At 31.2% G+C, this 21,415-nt stretch overlaps 2 protein-coding genes across 5 annotated transcripts in view; one reads left to right on the top strand and one right to left on the bottom strand.

The window, feature by feature from the left end:
• LOC124363406 (mucin-5AC-like) overlaps positions 1–21,415 on the top strand; it is a 161,313-nt gene that overhangs the window by 93,882 nt on the left and 46,016 nt on the right.
• Positions 1–21,415, bottom strand: part of LOC124361955 (galactose mutarotase-like) — a 33,188-nt gene that overhangs the window by 7,148 nt on the left and 4,625 nt on the right. For 3 of the 4 annotated variants that reach the window (XM_046816044.1, XM_046816041.1, XM_046816042.1), the window contains exons 2-5: positions 4,897–5,133; positions 4,628–4,785; positions 3,239–3,448; positions 2,092–2,176 (exon numbers count right to left, since the gene is read on the bottom strand). In XM_046816044.1, the coding sequence (XP_046672000.1) occupies positions 2,092–2,176; positions 3,239–3,448; positions 4,628–4,785; positions 4,897–5,133 (690 nt within the window). Of the gene's footprint in view, positions 1–2,091; positions 2,177–3,238; positions 3,449–4,627; positions 4,786–4,896; positions 5,134–10,956; positions 11,154–21,415 lie in introns of all 4 variants that reach the window. The other variant, XM_046816043.1, reaches the window with a different exon arrangement.

The raw sequence follows: 21,415 nt of genomic DNA, 5'->3' as shown, positions 1-21,415 counted from the left end.
TTAGTATTGATAGTTTTTTCGAATATTAGCATAGGAAATTGTACAGTTTTATATTAAAAGTTTTTAATTTGTAAATTTATAACTAAAAATGCTATGTTTCAAATAAATGTAAATTGTAGGGTGTGCACTCTGCGGATTAACTGCATGATTTACTTGTTAAGATTCGACTGAACACTATACAATTAAGTACAATTTTCAGTTGAGCTAGTCACGCTTACTGGATACTGTGGCTAGTCATTCCTACCAGTACTGATGTCAATTTTTGTTAATCTATATTTTCTAGAATAGAGTATATTCTATTCTACATTGCCTGTAAACTTGCACAGACCTTGTGCGCACAACCAGGTTCAATAGTAAGCAGAACCGCTGATCAAACATTTGTGCATCTGAATGTTAAACAAATCTAATACATCTGGTTTGGTGGACCAAGTCGAAAGTTGTGTTTAAGACATTTACATTCCAGCATTACTTTATGTATATGGAAAAATAAATGATCAAAAGCATTATAATTTAACAAATTCAAATGTTATCAGGTCAAGAAAGGCACATATAGTATGTGTATAATATTGTGTATATAGAGAGAGAGGGAGTATATTGTATGTATGTTAGAAAGTTCAGTAAATCCTATATTGGGATATTATAAGGTGCAAATGCGTTTTTTTTACAAAAAAAGTAAATTAATTTTTAAATTACCTATTGGATTTAAGCAGTCATTTGAGCATTATTTGAATAATTTAGGGATTTGAATGAAAAGTTTTGAGTTACCAACAAAAAATCCAAAAAATGAGATATATATTCATAAACTTTTACACTTCCACCGGATTTTATTCTGTATACAGGATAGATTTAACCCTATATGTTACGGGATATGTTTTAAGAAATGTCCTCTCAGGTCGTGTGGCGAGCACTGCTGGCTAATTCGGTTTCTTTATTACATTTCCATTGGAATAACATAGAATATAATTTATTTTCAATGGCTATCCGCTCTGGACATCTGCGAAGAAAAAGGAATTCAGTGGACAGCTGGACATCCGACCTGAGAGGACAATTCAGAACCAAATAACTTTGGGCTGGCAAAGGGTTAATTGAAATGTTTATACTTTATGAATATGAAAATCTATGAGGAAGTTTTCTTTCTTAGTGATCTAGCTCTGTGGAACTAGCTTCTTTTTAATTTTGTTTATTTCCTTTGTTTGAGATATGAGCTTCTATTCTGGTTCAATTGTTAGTTAGCCTATGGGCACAATTTTATGAGGTCTCGAATAAAATGTCTATGCTGTAGAGAATATGAAATGTTTTAGTTTCCAAAAAGCTGGAAAGAAACATTTTCAAGCAGGATTTTAAATATGGCAACAAATTACGAATAGTAAATCTTTTATCTGAAATAATGTATGCGTTGAAGCCCATAAAAGCCTTTTTATGTTCGGTTTAGAATATGAATTTAGGTTGAAAAATTGTTTGGAAGAAATAAAATGAAATGAAAATTAAATGAAATATGCCTTTATTCAAGAGGCGGAGTTAGGGCTAATTAGCCCTAACTCCACCAAACAAAACAGAACAGAACAGAGGGAACAGAACAGAGAGATTAGAGTATGAAAATTTTATTCTGACTCAACTATGGCTCTATTGTTTCATAGATATTTTATATTAAAGAATGTACTGGTATAGATCTATTTATAGGACATGCAAGCCGTTATCATCAAGCAATTCACACAGAGAAAGTTCACCAAAGAAATTCCAAAGTTGAGTTATTGGTACATTAAACATCATTAGCAAATCAATGATGTATGAAGCAACACAGTTACTAATGTGTTCTGCAGATGTTTATGTATAGCCCCAAACTAGCAGTTAGTGACATTTTACTTTCCTTCTTACATTAACAGTACATTACATCACCTCTTAAGTTGTCTACAATGATAAACTCTTAAAATTAATGTTACACTATTACCATTACTAAATTTATGTGTTCTAAACAGAGAAATGGTTTTACAATGAATTGAAATATAAATTATATCAATCGCTAATTATTAATGACAAACTGCTTTAATTTTTTATATTATAATAATTACTACCTCAAAACTTTACACTTACCAGTGGCTATAAAGTTCTCAAGAGGGGTATACTTATCCGCATTCACTGACACAAATTGGTTAAGTAGGCCACTCGATCCTGAGGCCTGAAATAAAACTAATTTATAAAATATAATCCTAAAGATTTGTTTTAAATGCAATCTTATCTTAAATTTTATAAAAATATACAAACTATAACCATACAAACGCGATTAAAAATACACATTTTTGTATAAGTAAGATTTTGAGTTGCAGGAATATTAAAAACAAGAAGTATTATTTTAGCTAAGTAAAATAATTAACAGTAAGCAATATTTAATAAGTTACTCGTAGATGTCTACCACTATTTATGTAAAATATATCTCAATAACTCTTCCATGAGGGACTTATGTCTGTTTAAAATTTCCTTTCAGTTTAGTCAAACATGATATATTACCCACTACATTGATTTACAAAGACTAGAAAGTTTTTCTACAGTCAGTTCTTAAATTATAACAAAATACAACAAAAATTCATATTATGAACTATTAAAGGCTGCAGTATAGTAAGAGGCCACCACTGCAATCGTATCAGGGTACCAAATTATCAATTAGAAATACTTAAACTATCAAATACAAACACATTTTAATTACAGTCATTTACAAAATTAATTTTTATCAGCTCTTTTTTAATGTATTAAATAACAATATTGTTCCAAATTAATTCAAACAAAGTATATGTCTTATGTGGTATTTGAGTAATGGACGCTAGTATATGTAGCTGTCACACAAATTTATCCTTAAAAACAGTAAAAAGTAACTAAATGTTAAACTGTTTTATTTTGTTTCATCACATTTTATAGATACACATAACATAGATAGTTTTTTATTCATCAATCAATTATTAATATTTTAGATTTAAAAACAGATGAATTATATTATAATTTTAAATATCTATAACATAATTCGTGTCAACATTTTTGTTTCTATTGTTTAGATAATCATAAATATGATTCTATTGTGGTGGTGGCCTCTTGTTGTACTGCAGCCCTATTCAATTTAAACAGTCTAAAATAATATTGCATTTTTACATTTTAAATAATTTAAGTTACCAAATGTTTTTCATGATATTTCCGTGATAAAAGATTGATTTTGAATATTGGGAAGATTTAGAGTATTGTCAACACTCACATGTCCTGCTAAGTTGAAGTAACTGTGGTTGGTGATGTTGACGGGGGTGGGTTTGGTGACGGAGGCCCGCACTCCGATGATCAGACGGTTATCTGCTGTCAGCTGGTAGGTGACGGTGGTCAGCACATCACCCGGATAGCCCTCCTCTCCTTCCCGGCTGAGATATGTCATAATTACGCGGTCCTCCTCCATCACCGCATCCCATATCACCTTCAACATCAAAGTATTGCTTTTAGTTTTACACAATGGTTGTCAACATCAAAGTATTGCTTTTAGTTTTACATAATGGATTTCTCGGGTTTTGTGTGAAGGAGAAAGTTAATGAACCGAGAGTGAAGAATAAGAAGAATAAATAGTTATTAAGGACTGGTGATTGTCAGAGGTTCAAGTACTTTTATGTCCAAACCATAAAAACCATCCACTTATTTTATGTTTATTTGAGGAATTCAGATAAACCATACAAACTGGAAATACATAAATAAATCAAACTCTTTATTAATGGTTCTGAGAGTAGAATTAGTGAAAAATAAAATAATGTATTAGACTTTAGATCTAAATTACTCTCCCAACACAATGATAGCTAAAATAACTAGTGAACATGATCAAAATATTGCTTCAAGAAAACATCATATATAAATCGATGAATAGAAAAGTATTTTCCAAGATAGATCGTAAAATTGCAAATATTTGAGTTAAAACTTCTTAATTTGAGTAAGTTTGCTCAGAGACATTTTTCAGTTTTCATAATATCAAGACTAAAAAATATTTTTATTTTAAATTTTATTGAAAATACAATGAAAACCTGGTTACTAACTTTTTATACATTGTAAAACATTAAAAGAGCACTAATAATAATAATTTAAAACGCAACCATAATAAATAATTACTGTTTATTGTATTATTTCAAGATAAAGAGGAAAATTGGCTACAAAAAATAGTTAATTTTCAGAAAATTAATTCACAAATTCGTTTAAAAATAGCAAGAATCAGATAAGTTTTTCATTTTAGTTGATGATTTTCTATTTAACTTTTTTGGCATCATTTAACATTGTCAAACAGAAAAAAATGGGATAAATTCTAGATGCATTATATGACATCAGTACCACATTGACATTGTGATTATCAACAGAGTAGTACTTCACAGATTTAAAGGTCTTTCAGAGCAGTTTTTGGGCAGCCTATCTGTTTGGTCATTGCACTGAAATGAACCCAAGTTTTATAGGAATTTTGCTTATCATGTTGTACTGATGATGTTATATTCTTGCTTTATCTTGATGAAGTCTCAAAGTAACCTTAAACTTATATTTTCTCTTTAAAGATGGTTTTGTTGCAGTTTTTGCTTTGCATTGTTTATACTCTAAAATGTTGACGAAATGTATTAAAACCCACCTTATCGAATCCCTTGAAGCCCCCATGCAGGTGCACCCCTCCCACGTTCTTGGTGAGAGAAATGTGTTGCTGGTTGAAGAGAAAATCTGTTGGATAAGTTCTGTTAGTCACTCTTCCGATTGTTGCTCCAAAGTATGGGTTTGTGTTTGACAGATAACCTGTACAAAGTTATTCAATAATTACAAACAAAGATGATACTTTTATTAATCATCCAAATAGTAAAAAAATTAAAAACACAATTATGAAACTAATAAACCTTATTAACTCACCACTCATATCATCGTAGCCGAGGACAACATCATCAACATTGCCCCGTTTGTCCGGCACCTTGATGCAGGTGATGGTGGCGCCATAGGTGATCACTTGTACGCTCATGCGGTACTCGTTAGTCAGAGTGAAGCGGCGCACGGCATGACCTGTGCCATCGTCTCCAAACGCATCTTCACACACATTCACTCCTAGGTCCATTTTCTTCTTGGCTGGCTGCCCCTCTGCAGGCGTTTCAGCTAATAAAACAAACATTTATTTTTTAACAAATGTAATTTTCTATAGTTCTTGATCATTTTAGAAGAAGATTTTCATGAATTAAGATCTATTGATGATTTATCTTTATCAACAAATGTCAGCATTCTTGTGTTGTGTTATCTTTCAACAAACCAACTGTCCTAGCATATGGCACCAACTGTCTAGATGCTAAATTGAAATTCACATATGTTATTTCGATTCTACTACAAATTAATTATGGTATAAGACATTCATCAAGAAATATTTTACTATCACTGCCTAATTATTTTCAATTTCAATTAAGATACAGGCCATACGTTATAAATAGCATTGAAAGATAAGAGGACTTAGTCATACAATTTGTGTAACAACCACTACATGAAACCTAAATAACAAAAGTCTTATAAATAAAAATGAATCGCAAAATATGTTTCTAAGCGCTAATCTTCAGAATGGCTTGACCAATTCGTTGAATTCTTTTTGTATAAATTCACTGAAATTCGAGGAAGGTTTATATGAATGAAGAGAAAGATTAGAAAAGTTATCGGGAATATTTTGGAATTCAAAATTGTTGTCTTTATGTTTCATAAACCAAATTCAACTGACAATGAACAGCTGTTAAATTGTGACAACACTTTCAGCTAAAGTTCATCATATTGGCTGAAACATTTGCTTACATTTAAATTTTACAAAACACTAAGTGTACAACAGTGTAATGCAGATATCAAATACAAAGTCAATATCTAAAGTTTTCTCCACATTGCCCAGTGACGAATTTAAAACATCTAGTGCATTCATTTCAAATACATTTTAAACACTGTTACAAAACCAACCTTAATGAACAAAGCTCTGAATGTTTTCATATAAGGTGTTCCAAACTGGTGGGCTTCCTTGACATTGTGATATGGCGTTTTAACGGTGGCTTATTGAAAATAGAGAAATGAACACTAACATGCCTCAACGACCCATTCTTTTCCAGATTACAGTCCAAAAGACAACGAGACTGTTATAACGTAAAACCTTATAAATGATTATTTTGGCATGTTGAATGAACTTATAAGGATTTCTTCCTTATACCGCAAATACTTAAAAGTTGGTTGGAATTCCCCCTAGGATGTAATAGGCTTCTCATTCCTATGTATGTATGTATATTTCCTTCTCCGTACAAGGCAAACTCACCAGAAATATTTGAGACTAAAATTAGATTACAGGAACCGGAAGTAGACATTTCTGACTGAAGTAGATTTCCAAGAGCTACAGATATATGTCGGGATTTTTATCGGGGCAATACGACAAACTAAACTGTGCCTTTAACCGAAGTAGGCCTCTATATACCCTATATATGTATAAATCTTTTCTTCATCGGGACAACAAGGCAAACTCTACTGTGGTACCAGAAATATCTTAGACCAGGAAGTAAACAAGAGCTAGAAGTAAACGTTTCTTGACCAAAGTAGTTTTCTGACACACACACACACACACACACACACACATATATATATATATATATATATATATTTGTATTTTCTTGATCAGGGTAACAAGGCAGACACAGCTACGACATTGGAAATATAATTAATTTTAACCAGAAATACTCCTTTATGATGTAAGAGTTAGGTTAAACTTTGACACTATTAAGCATGAGAACTTAAATATTACCTACCTAATGTATGCTTAATTACGTTCCAAAAATTTCATAGGACTCCATCATATTACATCATAAGTGCTTTTTCTTTGCATCATAAGTAGTGCAAGGAATTTGGTTGTGAAAAGAGTATGCGAAGCCATGGGTAACACAGCTAGTAATACTTATAAATTGAGTCATCTATATAAATCCTGCTTACGAGAATTGTTAGAATGCTAGCCATGAATATTCACAATAATTTATTCAAACTAAATAAAATATTTAAACTTTTATTCTAGCCAAAGAAGACACTTTTTCTTTAACAATAAATTATGATTAACTGGACTTGTAGGATATAGGATTTTAATGATTTGCATAACTGATTACAGATTACACAAAACATGTTCATTTTCATTTTAACACTGTATTTCATTGGTTTATTTGAGAAAACATGTTCCACAGATAATAAAATAATGTATATAGTTTAATTTGCTATAATCTTAAAATATAATCACCCAAAAATTTTCCAGCTCTCTTTACAACCAATCAGAATATTTTAGGAAACACTGTCAGTCAACGAATCAGAGTTTTAAGCATTGAGATGAATTTTAAACCTTGCAAATCATTTAAATAAATTTTGAATACAAATGAAAGATAAAACACTATCATTGTAGGTTGTAATTTTAACTTTTCACTAACCACACAGTTAACTCGTACAGGTTATAAAGTCATTGTACCATTAAAAACACTATCAAATTTCCTGTAAATAATAAACCAATTAATCAGTAACTGTACAAGGTTCAAATTTTTATCAACTTCCTCTTGCTCTTTTGTATCTCAACAAATTTTCTTTCACTTGTTGGCTTTTTTGCTCCGGCAGTTGACTGAACCAAATATAGTGCTCAATCTGCTTCCAGATACATATCAAATAAGAGAGGTAAATGCTTAGTTTATTCTCAATGTATTGTTACTACACTGCACAAGAACTAGTTTTGGTTAGGAAGCTGACAGTTTACTTTACTCAATGCCATCACGTACATTTAGAATTGAGTAAATATACTAGTTAACCTTTGATATTCTCTTTTAGTTAACACGTCGACTGCGGCAGAGGCCACAGCATGTCTGTTGTGGAGTTACACTATTAAGACCACTCAGTATAGACCAGCAGTGAAGGTGTTAAGAGTTTACACTAGTTTTATGCCAGATGTTCATCTAAGGCTCCACTTTTAACATAGGGATAAAGATGAAAACTATGTTGTAAATAAAAACTCATCTCATTTTAATGTCTAAGTTCGTCTATTTGAAATCTAAATTTCTGAAGTAAAACATTTATGGATTGGCGATGAGTTCCATATTTATAATGCAGTTTTCAACTTTACTTCCTTGTTAAAAACAGAGCCTTAGATGCACGACTGGCACCTGACTAATATGTCCTTTTGAAACAGTTCTCCTTCTTTATATCTTGATATCTTTAGTGGTAAAAATTATCCAATAAAAATAAATGTAAAAAATAACAATAGTTAGATTGTTTGGTTACTATCCACAACATATAATCCAGTGGATAAATATAAATTCATATCTATTTTATAGTTAGGGCCATGCACAAAGTCAATTTAAATAAGAAATTTAGATTTTAATAAAAATGACTTCAATGATAGTTTGAAAAATGTTGAATTATGTTTGAGCGCGATGCTGCAAAGTGAACAAATAACTACTAAAAGTTGTAATCAATTATTGTTGCAGAGCTAGGAACTAATCTTGAGAAATGCATTATATTTATATACGTAAAACTGAATTCTTCAAACGTATAATGCACATATAGTTGTATGTTTCAAATATATATATATTTAAGAACAACATAACTCAAAAGCAAATAAAATTAAACTAAAATATATGTTTACACAATATTTTTTTTTTAAATCTGCAACTCTTATTATGTGTTTGTGTGAAATTAACATGTTTAACAATAACATCACTTATGAGAAGAGGCTTTGCATCGTTATTAAGACTAGAATTAAAGAGATTGCTGGTGTATTTTTTGTTCACTTAGGACAAGAAGGTGAGGAAAACCTCTCATTGCTCTTTAGTTCCAATAAAAACCTTTGTACTTATTTCTAGAATGACAGGATATTCAGGGTAGGTAAGGTCGAGGGTGGGAGTCGTTTCCTGTTGAGATTCTATAAGAACGGTATATCTTAGTATTTTAACTTTGGAAGAAGGGGAGACAAGCTCTACTCAAGCATTCAACACTATGGAAGCTCCTTCTATTCCAACAGTCATCCTCCACAGCACAACCTTTTACTACAAATATCTCGAAATTTGCGGTTAGTGATGTTCTGCTGCTGGACATCTACAAGGTTGACCAGATGTAAGTGACATATCGGTTTAAAGTCACTAATTCACCATAGGAAATAAAAGTAAATTAGTTCACCAACAATTTACAATGTCATTCATTCTCACATGAAGTGTTCATTCAATAAGCAAGGGCTAGAGGGTCTCTGGTGAATGTTGTTGGGTGAAATGCCCAGTGGCTACATGCTCATAAGGCTAGTGAAAAACTCAGGATACCTAAGTATAAAATAAGAAATAGTATGCAGCATGAATGAGACAGGTACATTTGAGAGAAAAATGGAAGTCTGTCACACTGACCCAAAGTCAAGCTGTATCAACATTCTAATATTCATGCAGTCATAATTGTGTTCATTTTTTGATCACACTATTTCTTGTTTAAATACTTTTCAATTTTGTGATTGATACAGATATCACTTGTCTGGTGTATGTGACAATCTTCTACATTCATAGATGTTCAATCTTTACAGACTCTAATATTGGATCATTTCAATTATTATTTACTATGGTTTTTTTTATTGAACACCATTTCAAATAACTTTACTGGCCAATTACTGTGGTCTGTTAGGTCTTTAGGACAACACACCCAAAAGTACATGCAATTTGGAAAACTTGACCATTGCAGTTGTAGAAGTTTCTCAGCCTCAGTATCAAGTAATTTATGCGACAATCCTAAATAATTGATGTCAGTATTGTAGTATAACATCTTTCAGTCATTCCTTTCCCTCATTATTTTGATCCTTTTCCCATGTTGCATGTATCTATGTTATTGGTCATAAAGAAAATTTACTATGCTTTCACAACCTCTGTCACACAGAACACTTAGATGATCACATGCAGAATTCTTCAAGTATCCACTAAACACTCACAAGAAGTTCCCTATTAGTATATTGGCTATTAATTCACAGTATTCTGTCAACATAGTGACTAAAATTCCATCTGTAATTTGCCTTTAGTACGGTGGTTAGGTGTCCACACACAGTCTCCCTCAAACATCCACTAGACATCACAAATTGTTTGCTGTTAGTAAATTGGCTAGAAGTGTTATGTCAACATACAGGCTAGGACTCCATACATTCTTTACCATTAGTATGTTGGCTAGAAGTTCTCATATAGTTTCCTGCCATTATGTTATGAACAAGGCTGGTATATATGTCAACATGTTTTTATACTCTAGAAGAGATGATGACAAGAAATTACTAAAAAAACATGCGATCAGTACTAATAATATTAAAACTTTTTTTGTAACTTTTTATTTACAATGCATTCCATTTTGTTTTAACTTCTCATGACACAATTTCTGTTCTTGAAGACTATGAAATAAAGGAGATTCTTTTCTAACATTAATTTGTAGGATTAAGATCCGTTCTTCAAGAATGGTTATAATTAATTTAGACTCTATCAACTGATCAAGGCAACAAGATTTTTGTGACTGCAACTTAGATTCCATCTTAAAAAGAGCTAAACATGTCAAATTCTATATTTTAAATTTAATTATTGTGAACAAAATTTGTAGATGCGAAACTTTTTTTAGCAAACTCACTGGTGCGAACAACACACCTAATTACATGGTACAGGCCTAGGGTGGTACAACTGAGTGTATCAACCCAGACAGTGTGTTAAACATAAAACTGACCACTTACTGAGAATTTAGAGCAAAAAATATTTATAATTTTGCCTACTCTATCTGAGCTGATCCCAAATTAACCAATGTCGTTAAATTAACAAACTCATCATATAAGACAGTTAAGTTACTGTACATTCTACCAATACCCAGAATCAAATGCATATCAGTGTTAGACCCGGGTGAATTTAAAGTTGAGTAATTTATGCAAATAGTAATATTACTCACCGTTTGTCAGTTTCAGTAGGATATAATGGATAGAGAGTGGTCATTGTGCGAGAGAGTGACTGATAGTATGGGGTCACTGCTATCAGGTGACTGTACTGACCTTGTGATCACTCGTGCCCACGCACACGACCGGCTTACGACTCACCCTACAGTTAATGTGACCATCCCCTGTACTGCTTACCCCAGTGTGTGTATAGCTATAAAATAATATTCAGTCAACGATAATGTTTGCAATTTTGTTAGATTTCACAAAACATTTAGTCTATAGTTTATAATAAATCGTCATATAGGTGATTTAAAATAATATTATTATTATTACACAATAGCTACAGAAAGTCATTCCCAAATTAGCTATTACAGTATAAAATTAGAAATTAAACAATATTATGAGTGTACAAGTAAATGTTCTTATTATTTAGTTAACATCATTACTATTTATTTCTTTATTTATGTTAACTTCAATCAGTTGTTATTTCCGTTACAAATCCATTTAAAATTATTATTATCCTATGCCTATCATTATAAATATATAATGGTTTTTTAATTCCTCTCGCTTCCTGTGAAACTCATACAAAAGAGTAAAATCTATATAATTATTAATTGTCTATCCATTAGTATGTGCTTATATTGTTATCGGCTACTACAAATTCCTGAAATCAGAAAAGGCTGCTTCCCGAACATTATGCGTGGATTGGTCTATGCTTCCTGTGTCTCCCTTCATCTCAATCTAACAGGGCTAGATCAAAATTCCTGATACTTTCCCTCCAAACAAGTGTTTTGACACCAACAACTTAGCCTTTAATATACTTTAAATGCCATAGATACAGTTATCTTTCTGAAAGCCCATTTAAATTAGGAAATCTGTTAAGCAGACTAACATTTACGGCAAGGCTTTACTACAATCTAAATAATAGGACAACCTTCAATGTTATAAAAAACTTTATCTTAAAAAAATAAAATAAAATTTCTTCAATGGACACTATTCCAAACGTATTAAGTAGAGATTTAATTTAATACTCTCAACCTGGCTGTAATTAATTTTCGATACACTCAACATGTTTAATATAAACTCTCAAAGTAATAATCCTTACTTGGAACACAAAAGTCAGTTTCAATTGCAAGGTAAAGATCCATATAATTATACCAAAATATATTTGATGTTTGGCAATAAAAACAGTAGTACCTGAAACTTTTTCAAGGTCAATCAATATAAAATTATTGTTAAGACTGCTGAAAATAAATTGTGTACCTTTATTGATTACTTTGTACAGGGTGTTTAAGAAGAAAAATTTATGAAATGTGTTTAAATATTTAGCAAACCTTTACCTTGGTGTGTTTGTGCTTAGGATATTTAAACATTTTTTAAATTTGTATTTTAATTTTAATTTTCCAAATCGTTACTCTGAAGTTAGCACTGATGTTTTTGTTTTGTCATGATTGATATCCATTTAACATTAAGGATACAATTCAAATAGTTTGTTTCTATAAAAATGTGTAACATAACAATCTCACATACTCTTTAAAGTTTATTTTATTATCAGAGAACTTTGCCAGTGAATAACATTATTTAATTAGTGAATAAAATGCACAGTGAAATGATAATCTGAATAGCCTTTCAATAAAAAGTTGTTTGTGTAACTCATGACTTTAATCATATGCATTACATTACTGTAATCTTTGCACATTTTGATTACAGTATGTGGGTGTGATTGTTAATACTTTTGTTCCCAGAATTTTAGAAAATAAAAAAATTCCCATAGATTTTTAAGCAGTACTTGAAACATTTTTACTGTTAAAACCATTACCTTCTATTGAAGAATATTTGTCTATGTAGTATTTTATGTATGTAATTTATTGATGCCATTCCACGTACCTTATTGTACAATATTGAAATTTATTTTGAAATTGAATTTGAACATCAAGTAATGTAACACTTCAATAAATGCACGTAATGCATAGAGCTCCTAATCTGACAACCAGGAAGTCAAGAAACCGGTTACTTAGAAAAAATAGGGAAAGTTATTGGTGTGACTAATCTACATGTTCTGGAACTGGTTTCAAACCAACTATTCTGGAAGTTTTAGAGACGCTTTGACAATATATCTCCATCCATTTGTTGGAAACCTACATATCTGGTAACAGCAAGGTCAAATAAATCCAGTAGTTTTATAATTGATCCCACATTACACAATAATCAACTTTCACTGTATTGAGCTCTCAGATCAAACTAGTTGGATAAGGTTTTGAAATCAATTAAACTAAAACTAATAAATAGTGTAATTTAATTGGCATTCTTTAAATAATTAGTAGAACAATGACAAAAGTCAGAATCACTTTTATGGAAACAAGGATATTATCTTTTTTAAATCAGCAGAGAAAACCTGTTTGGGTTATTAAATACATTTTGTTCATTATTATAATGTACTCTTATTAACGTTTCAAGACATAATATAAAATACATTTCACATAAATCTCTTTATGAATGTTTTCAACTTCGGGCAAAGCTTTAAAAAATATTTAATTGTTGAGTGTAATTGTATGTATGTATGTATGTATGTATGTATATATATATATATATATATATAAATATATATTATATACACACACACATACATACATACATATATATATATATATATATATATATATATATATATATATAAATATAAAATGTCATTGTTACTTATTTATTATATTGTAGCTTAGACAAGGTTTCATACCATATAAAATCAAAATTCATCAATAATTGAATTCATTTTATTCAAATCACTTGGACATTTTGTTGGCCAAAATTACCAAGTCAGTTTAGGTTATTTTAACTATCTGAGAAAAAAAGTACATTTTTCAAATCTGAAGATATAAAGTTTTCCACTACCAATGGAATGAATCTGTATCAATATAGTTACTCATTAAAATTCTCCAATTTATTACAAAAATAAAATAAAATTTAAAGAGTAAATAACTGTGTTACTGTAGAGGTACACATTTTTATGGGAACAAAACTATCTGTTATTGTATTTTAATGTTAAATTAGTATCAGTTATAAGAAAACAATAATACTAGTGTCAAATTCAGAGTAATGATTTGGTAAATTAAAACTATAATACATAATTAAATCAATGTTAACCATCCCAAGCACAAAAATGCTAAGGTATAGGTTTTCTAAACCATTTAAATGGCTCTGATCAACATTTTACTTTAAACGCCTTACAAAAAACCAATCAATATAGGTACTTCTTGCAAAAATAAACTATTATATTATATAACGTGTTATATTGATTGACCTTGAAGAGTACCTAATGGCACACCTTCTTGACATGGTATTCATTGCACAGATTAAAACAAAACCATCAATGACAGGTAGCCTATAATTGGGCAGTTTACCTTCTGTAATTAACAGGTTTATAGAAAATCTGGTTTAGTTTTATCCCACTAAAGTACATCCTGATCCATATAACCAAACTTGGGTATCAGTTACTTGGTTTCCGAGTCTCCTTCACATTCCCATTTCATCTAGGTCATGGGATAACTTGACATTGCCTTGTGTTTCTCTAAGAAAACTGTGATTTTCATTTGTTTGAATTTCAATTTATAGAAAGCAGCATAAGCCTTTCCCTAACACATGTTACATGTCTAGTACATTATGACAAAGTAAAAATCTTGGTTTGAAGAATATAAATATAACTTTAAATCAGATGGACTGATGCTGTTATTGAGATCGGTACAAATCATTTGCATCTGCTCACCCACTTAACATTTTTCCAAAAACCCACTGATGGATAAAATTGTTACCTTCAATGGGCATCATGATCCACCATTGCTACATTATATTTCCAAATGGCTGTGGATTTTATGTGTCCACAAAGTTGGATGTTTAGTGTTAACTTCTTGCACCAACAAAATTATGGGAACGTGTAGGTATGTCAGGAACACTTTTACAAAATTACAAATAGATTTGGGATTAAAATATTCAAACACTAGTATTTTTAATTTTGCCTGGATGGGCAACCTATTATTATATAATTTTGAATATTTACAATGTGCACGCTATTTACATTTTATTGTCCAGTTATATTTATCGTTTCATCACTGGCCTATATAATTTTTCCTTCTCAATCACTATTTCAAAAATATCGTAGAACACATTCACTTCGAGAGTATTAAAGATCTGTAACTTTTTATTTGTCAGAGAATAATGCATCTTTTACACAACTTTCATTCATTATTATGAAGTCACTTTGCATTTTATAAGTGACCTAGCTATAAAGTTGCACTTTGTACCCGTGGGTCACATAATAATCATTACAAAAAATATATTTACAACAATTATTTTAGCTTTTGATGATGCATGGCCTTTTATATAGCAACAAAAAGCCTGCCTGAGCAGAAATCTAAATTTGGACCACAGATCAGTTTATACTCAACATTATAATAAGCCAAAACTAAGTCTTTCTTCCAGGAAAATTTTGAAATTTGTTTTCTTAATGTAGTGTTTTAATGCAACGTAGCCAAGGAAAATATTTTGGGGGGGGGGGTCCAGAAAACTGATATTTTCTCGTAGTGGACAGAGAGTAAGGATCCATTTTGTTCCATAAAAAGCTCTTGACCCATTTCTTTGTTGAGCAGTACATGTCAGTAATACTGAATTATTTAAATAATAATAATTGTTTACTAAAAAAAGTAACTGAAAAAAATTGAAAATTTGGGGGAGATCCGGACCCTTTGGATCCCCTCGCTGGCTATGTTCTTGTTTTGAAGCTTTCTGTGTGCCACATTTATCAATCTTCATTACAGGTAATATTTTGGAATATAGGTACTTTTGTTTGTTTTTCCATCTGAGGTAAGAAATTTTGTTAGAAAGTTGAAGTAACCATGACAGTTGGCATGTACAAGGGCAATAGGAATAGGCAGGTTAAATATATTGTTTTGGAAAAGTGAAGGAATGGATAGCACTGTAGGTTAAGCGCATTGTTGTTTAATGCATTACTGACACTATTTATAACATATAATTTAATAGAGTTATTTTTAGTACCAAAGTATAACTACTACCAGCACTGCCTGAAAATAGTCTTTTGCACCCCACAAATTTTTTATAATACGATTTATAAGTTTTCAGTATATGATTGGAGACCTCTGGATTGGAAACAACAGAATGACTAGAGTGGGAATGAATTAAATTGTGAATGACGATGGATGAATTTTTGTTTCTTTATATGTTTGAGTGTGATATTGTGAATGAATAATAATAATACAGAATAATAGGTAATGTTACAGAATAATATTTACTGGCAATAGACGTTGATTGATTCACTAATAATAAGGGACATAGTGAAAATTGTTGGTCACGCTGGGTTTAGGTCTGATATTTAGTGGCCATGTAACCAATGTCATACAATGCACTTTAGGTGGAGTACGGAGTCTGATACAGATTTAGTGATATGCTAAGAGAATCCTAAAAGCTGCAGACTATGCAGTTACTAGTGTTTCCTGCACTTTATATTACTACTCTGCACATAGCAATAGCACCTCAAAAGAGATTTCAACTTAAAGAATTCAGAAAATCCAAAACTTTCATTTTTTTATGTCAAAACCGATGTCTGAGACACATTAAAAGTGGTGTGAAATTATATTGACAAATTGTCATCAAATGGTGTCAGTAAGCCTCTGTATTTGACCATTGAAATGGATGTATTAGGGAGAGGAGCACCAAAGAGCTCCCGCCATTACAAAAAACTATACTTTTCCCAACAAAGCTCGACTTATTTTGACTAGAGATTGTATAATGACACCCCAAACATGATGAACTTGTCATAATGTTACTAAATGAAATAAAAATACATACTGCAGCAATTCAGATCTCAGATGTAGTGATGAGTGACAACTGTCAATTCAAGTTACTAAATAATCAGGACTAATTTGTAGGCTATGCTAAAGGGCGTGAAACTTAAGTTTATTTTTCACTAATTGTTTATGAATTTTATTGGTAGCATAGTGAGTTTATATGTTATGTATGCTCAACGTTGTCATTTAATTACAAGTGCACTAAGGGCTCAATTACATGAATTACATGATCAAGACTATCACAAAAAGTAAAAAATTTTGATAAGGTAGACTGCCATTGAAAACTTGCTTTTTTTCCATATCAAAATCTTAAACGTACCAGTGGCATCATGCAAATATGTATGTGCCTACAACAAGGGTCACTGTTCGATATTTATGACCTTAGAATGTTAAAACGTAACAATATTTCAGGGCCTGCTAGAAAAAACCGGCTTCTAGCAGCAGTCACTTATGACGAGTTTACTGCCGTAACACTTAAGAAAGTGATTTTCCAGTCAAACAGAAGGGTAAGGTACGATAAGTGGACCCGGTTTTTTATATCGAAATTGGCAAACAATATTGATGCAAGACCGATGATTATATCATAAGCATCGATATAATCAATCGATACTAATTCATTATTTTGAACAATTAACTTAAATAATTTATAACAACAGCTATAAACACTTTCAAATAATACACGTAAAGTAATATTAAAATTTTACACATGTTACAATAAGTAACATTTGATTATTAAAAATGGCAGTAAATTTTAGAAAACTACACGACATTGCTTTGAAATATGATAATACATGTTTTTCGTGGCTTCAACATGTTGGACTCGTACCGAAAAAACCCATTATGTGAAATTTGTGGGAAAGAAACAACTATAACTGTGAGAGAAGCAAATACAGTCGTCTTCAGTTTTTATGATTGTTATTGAGGACTATAGATACTTTTATATCGATTGATAGTCTAGGATTTGAGATGCAAATATTAGGTATCGATGGTTACATTCTTCGATATAAAAAACCGGGTCCGCTTATCGTACCCTACCCAAACAGAATGATTTTCATACTGTAGTAATCGGTCAAACAATTTTTAAAAAGTTTTAGTTGAGTAACTTTCTGTTTTAAAATGGATTTATAGCAATAATGACATACCCGGGAACTTCGGATAAACAAATTCCAGAATGAATTTTTGGGGTTTTGAATCCTTTTCTGAGCATGGCAATTTTATATACCATACCAACAAATAATTATTTGAGCCTAGGGTGAAGTAACATGATACACGGTTTTGAGCTAAAACCTTGTATTATTTAACCCAAATTTAACACTGAAATATATACCACTTAACAATTATGTGGTAAAAGAATTTCTAGTTTCATTAAGATATCTCAATAATTATTTTAAGTAAGACTATCTCATCAGTTCATAATGCCTATTTATTTTGTTCACCAGGATTAAAAAGTTGTAAAAAAGTGGCAAATTACTGTTCATTCAAAGTTTTGTTTAGATATCTCAAGTCAGAGAGAATATTTAAGGTGTAGAATTATTTTTATTTTGTATTAAAACGTTAAATTCTTGTTAAAAATAGAAACCTATAATGGAAGTAAACTATCCTGCGATTCAGATTTGATGGAGTTTCAAATTAAAGTTTATATATCACACTAACATTTGTTTCATTAACAGAATGAAGACAACTAGAACGTTTAAATAAATGCATACAAATCTACCACTAAAATTATTCAACCAAAATAAAACATGTTTTGTAATGTTTCAATTTGAATTTCTTTACGATATCTCAATTCTATGTATCTGATCAACATGTTTATTTTATTATCAATTAGAGTAAACAGATCCAATAAAAGTTATAGGCTATATTTGGATTGCATTATAATTATCCAATTATGATGAAACTTTAGGCCTAGGATAAAGAAGGGGTAGAGTACGATAAGCGGACCCGGTTTTTTATATCAAAGAATGTAATCATCGATACCTAATATTCGCATCTCAAATCCTGGACTATCAATCGATATAAAAGTATCTAGGCCTATAGTCTTCAATAACAATCATATGTTTTAAATTAAAATATGGATTTAATATATACAGTAATGAAACAAATTATTATAAGCAAAATTAGGAAAACTGAAGACGACCATATTTGCTCCTCTCACAGTTACAGTTGTTTCTTTCCCACCAATTTCACATAATAGATTTTTCGGTACGAGTCTAACATGTTGAAGCATGTAAAACATGTCTTATCATCTTTCAAAGCAATGTCGTGTAGTTTTCTAAAATTGACTGACATTTTGGGTAGGGTACGATAAGCGGACCCGGTTTTTTATATCGAAATTGGCAAACGATATTACTTAATCATAACCACCGATATGATCAATCGATACTGATTAATTATTTTGAACAAATAACTTAAGTAATCTATATCAACAGCTGTAAACACTTTCAAATAATACACTTAAGGTAATATTTCAATTTTACATACCTATAAGTAACATTTGATTATTAAAAAGGGCAGTCAATTTTAGAAAACTACACGACATTGCTTTGAAAGATGATAAGACATGTTTTACGAGGCTTCAACATGTTAGACTCATACTGAAAAATCCATCATTTGAAATTTGTGGGAAAGAAACAACTGTAACTGTGAGAGGAGCAAATATGGTCGTCTTCAATTTTCCTAAGTTTGCTTATAATAATTTGTTTCATCACTGTAAATTATTAAATCCATATTTTAATTTAAAACATGTGATTGTTATTGAGGACTATAGATACTTTTATATCGATTGATAGTCTAGGATTTGAGATGCGAATATTAGGTATTGATGATTACATTCTTCGATATAAAAAACCGGGTCCGCTTATCGCACCCTACCCGCCATTTTTAATAATCAAATGTTACTTATATGTAAAATTGATATATTACCTTACATGTATTATTTGAAAGTGTTTACAGCTGTTGATATAGATTATTTAAGTTATTTGTTTAAAATAATTAATCAGTATTGATTGGTTATATCGGTATTTATGATTAAGTAATATCGTTTGCCAATTTCGATATAAAAAACCGGGTCCGCTTATCGTACCCTACCCTAAAGAAGCTAATAATCCTTCATTCTAAATTTTATTGAAATACTCCACTCAATCAAGTTCTATTTTATGAGGCAACTTGTTATATAGGTTTTTTTAGTGTTTAACTGGGATTAACAAAATGATTTGGTTTATATTAGGTTTTTGGATTATTATCAAGTCCCAACAGTACTCTAGAAAACTTTTAATTTTGTAATGAACTTCATGCAGGCACCTAAAAACTTACACAAATTAATAACAACAATGAAATACAGGTCAAACTCATGAAATTATGTTATAAGCTTAAGGGCAGTCCGACCTCCATAAGAACATAATGTTAACTTGGGAACCTATATCTCTGTAATGGTTATAGATAGAGTCCTGATTTTTATTTTACTTATTAAATAGCTTATAATCTAGGTCTTATCATGAGGTTTTTAAATTTGAAAAAAAAATTAAAAAGTTATAATTTTTTTATAATTTATTGTTTTTAAAACTAACTTTTTTTATAAGTAAAAATGTTTACTGTGCCTCATTGACAAGAGATATTTATAAATTCCCATGAGGGGAACTAGGCAATAGTAAGTAGAATACTGTATAAAAATTTGACTGGGGTAGGCCTAGTAGTTTTTGAGTTATAGGGCCCCAAAGTTTAAAAAATAACAAGTTTCGGCAAATCAAGAAAAAGCAAGAAGGTAGCATATTTTGGACTCATACCTTGGTTTAATGATGGCTGCACTGTAGGAAGGGTTGTCTGGATTCTCTGCTTCTTGATACAGATCCTCCAGCTTCCTTTTTGGCTAAAGTCCTTGATTGCCTGATTTTTTTTTCAATGTCGGTAGCCGCTTTATCTGCTTTGCGAATCCGCTGGGTGTCGAGACGTTTTAAAGCTAACCGCATATTCAGTCCTGGTTCTAGCCCAATGTGCTCTAAAACTTTCACTTTGGAGCTGTACCCATCATTGAATGATAGGACTGCCTCATAGACACCTAGCCTAAGAGCACCTAGTGTAACAAAGGTGCGTTTAGGGAGCCGAGCCCAAATGACATTATTCATAGACTCATTAGGATTTTGAGATTTTCCTTTGAGACATTTTCTGAGTAGTTCTAGGCTGCACAAAGATTTAAAAATAGGTTTGATTGCTTTCATTAGAACAGGTGAGAGGTGGAAAATGCTGGCTGTGGTCTTATTTAGTTTTTTTTTTCTTTGGCGGCTTTGTTATACTTACAACCATGTGTCTTCGGTGTCTGGGCATAAAATATGTAAAGGCGTATCGTTAGTAGACTGAACATGACAGTACAACGCCCAAACTGCTCGCCTCATGGCTTCCACGCTGTGTGTATTCCTACGGATGGCTAGTCCATAGTATATTTGGATTTGTTGGATCGCCTTCCCTGTTAGCCTACCTTTCCCAGAAAGAGATTTTCCGTCAGAAAGCTTCAAGCCTTTTTTTTTCATGATAAAGTCCCTTATTCTTGTCCCCATCCTCTTCTGGACGTGTCCTACACATTCCAACTTCTGAATGGACACATCTGGGCCATATGGTGCTTCTG

This window comes from Homalodisca vitripennis, chromosome 5, assembly GCF_021130785.1.
Source record: "Homalodisca vitripennis isolate AUS2020 chromosome 5, UT_GWSS_2.1, whole genome shotgun sequence".
NCBI classification, from domain to species: Eukaryota; Metazoa; Arthropoda; class Insecta; order Hemiptera; family Cicadellidae; genus Homalodisca; species Homalodisca vitripennis.
This window is presented reverse-complemented; position numbering and strand designations above follow the sequence as displayed.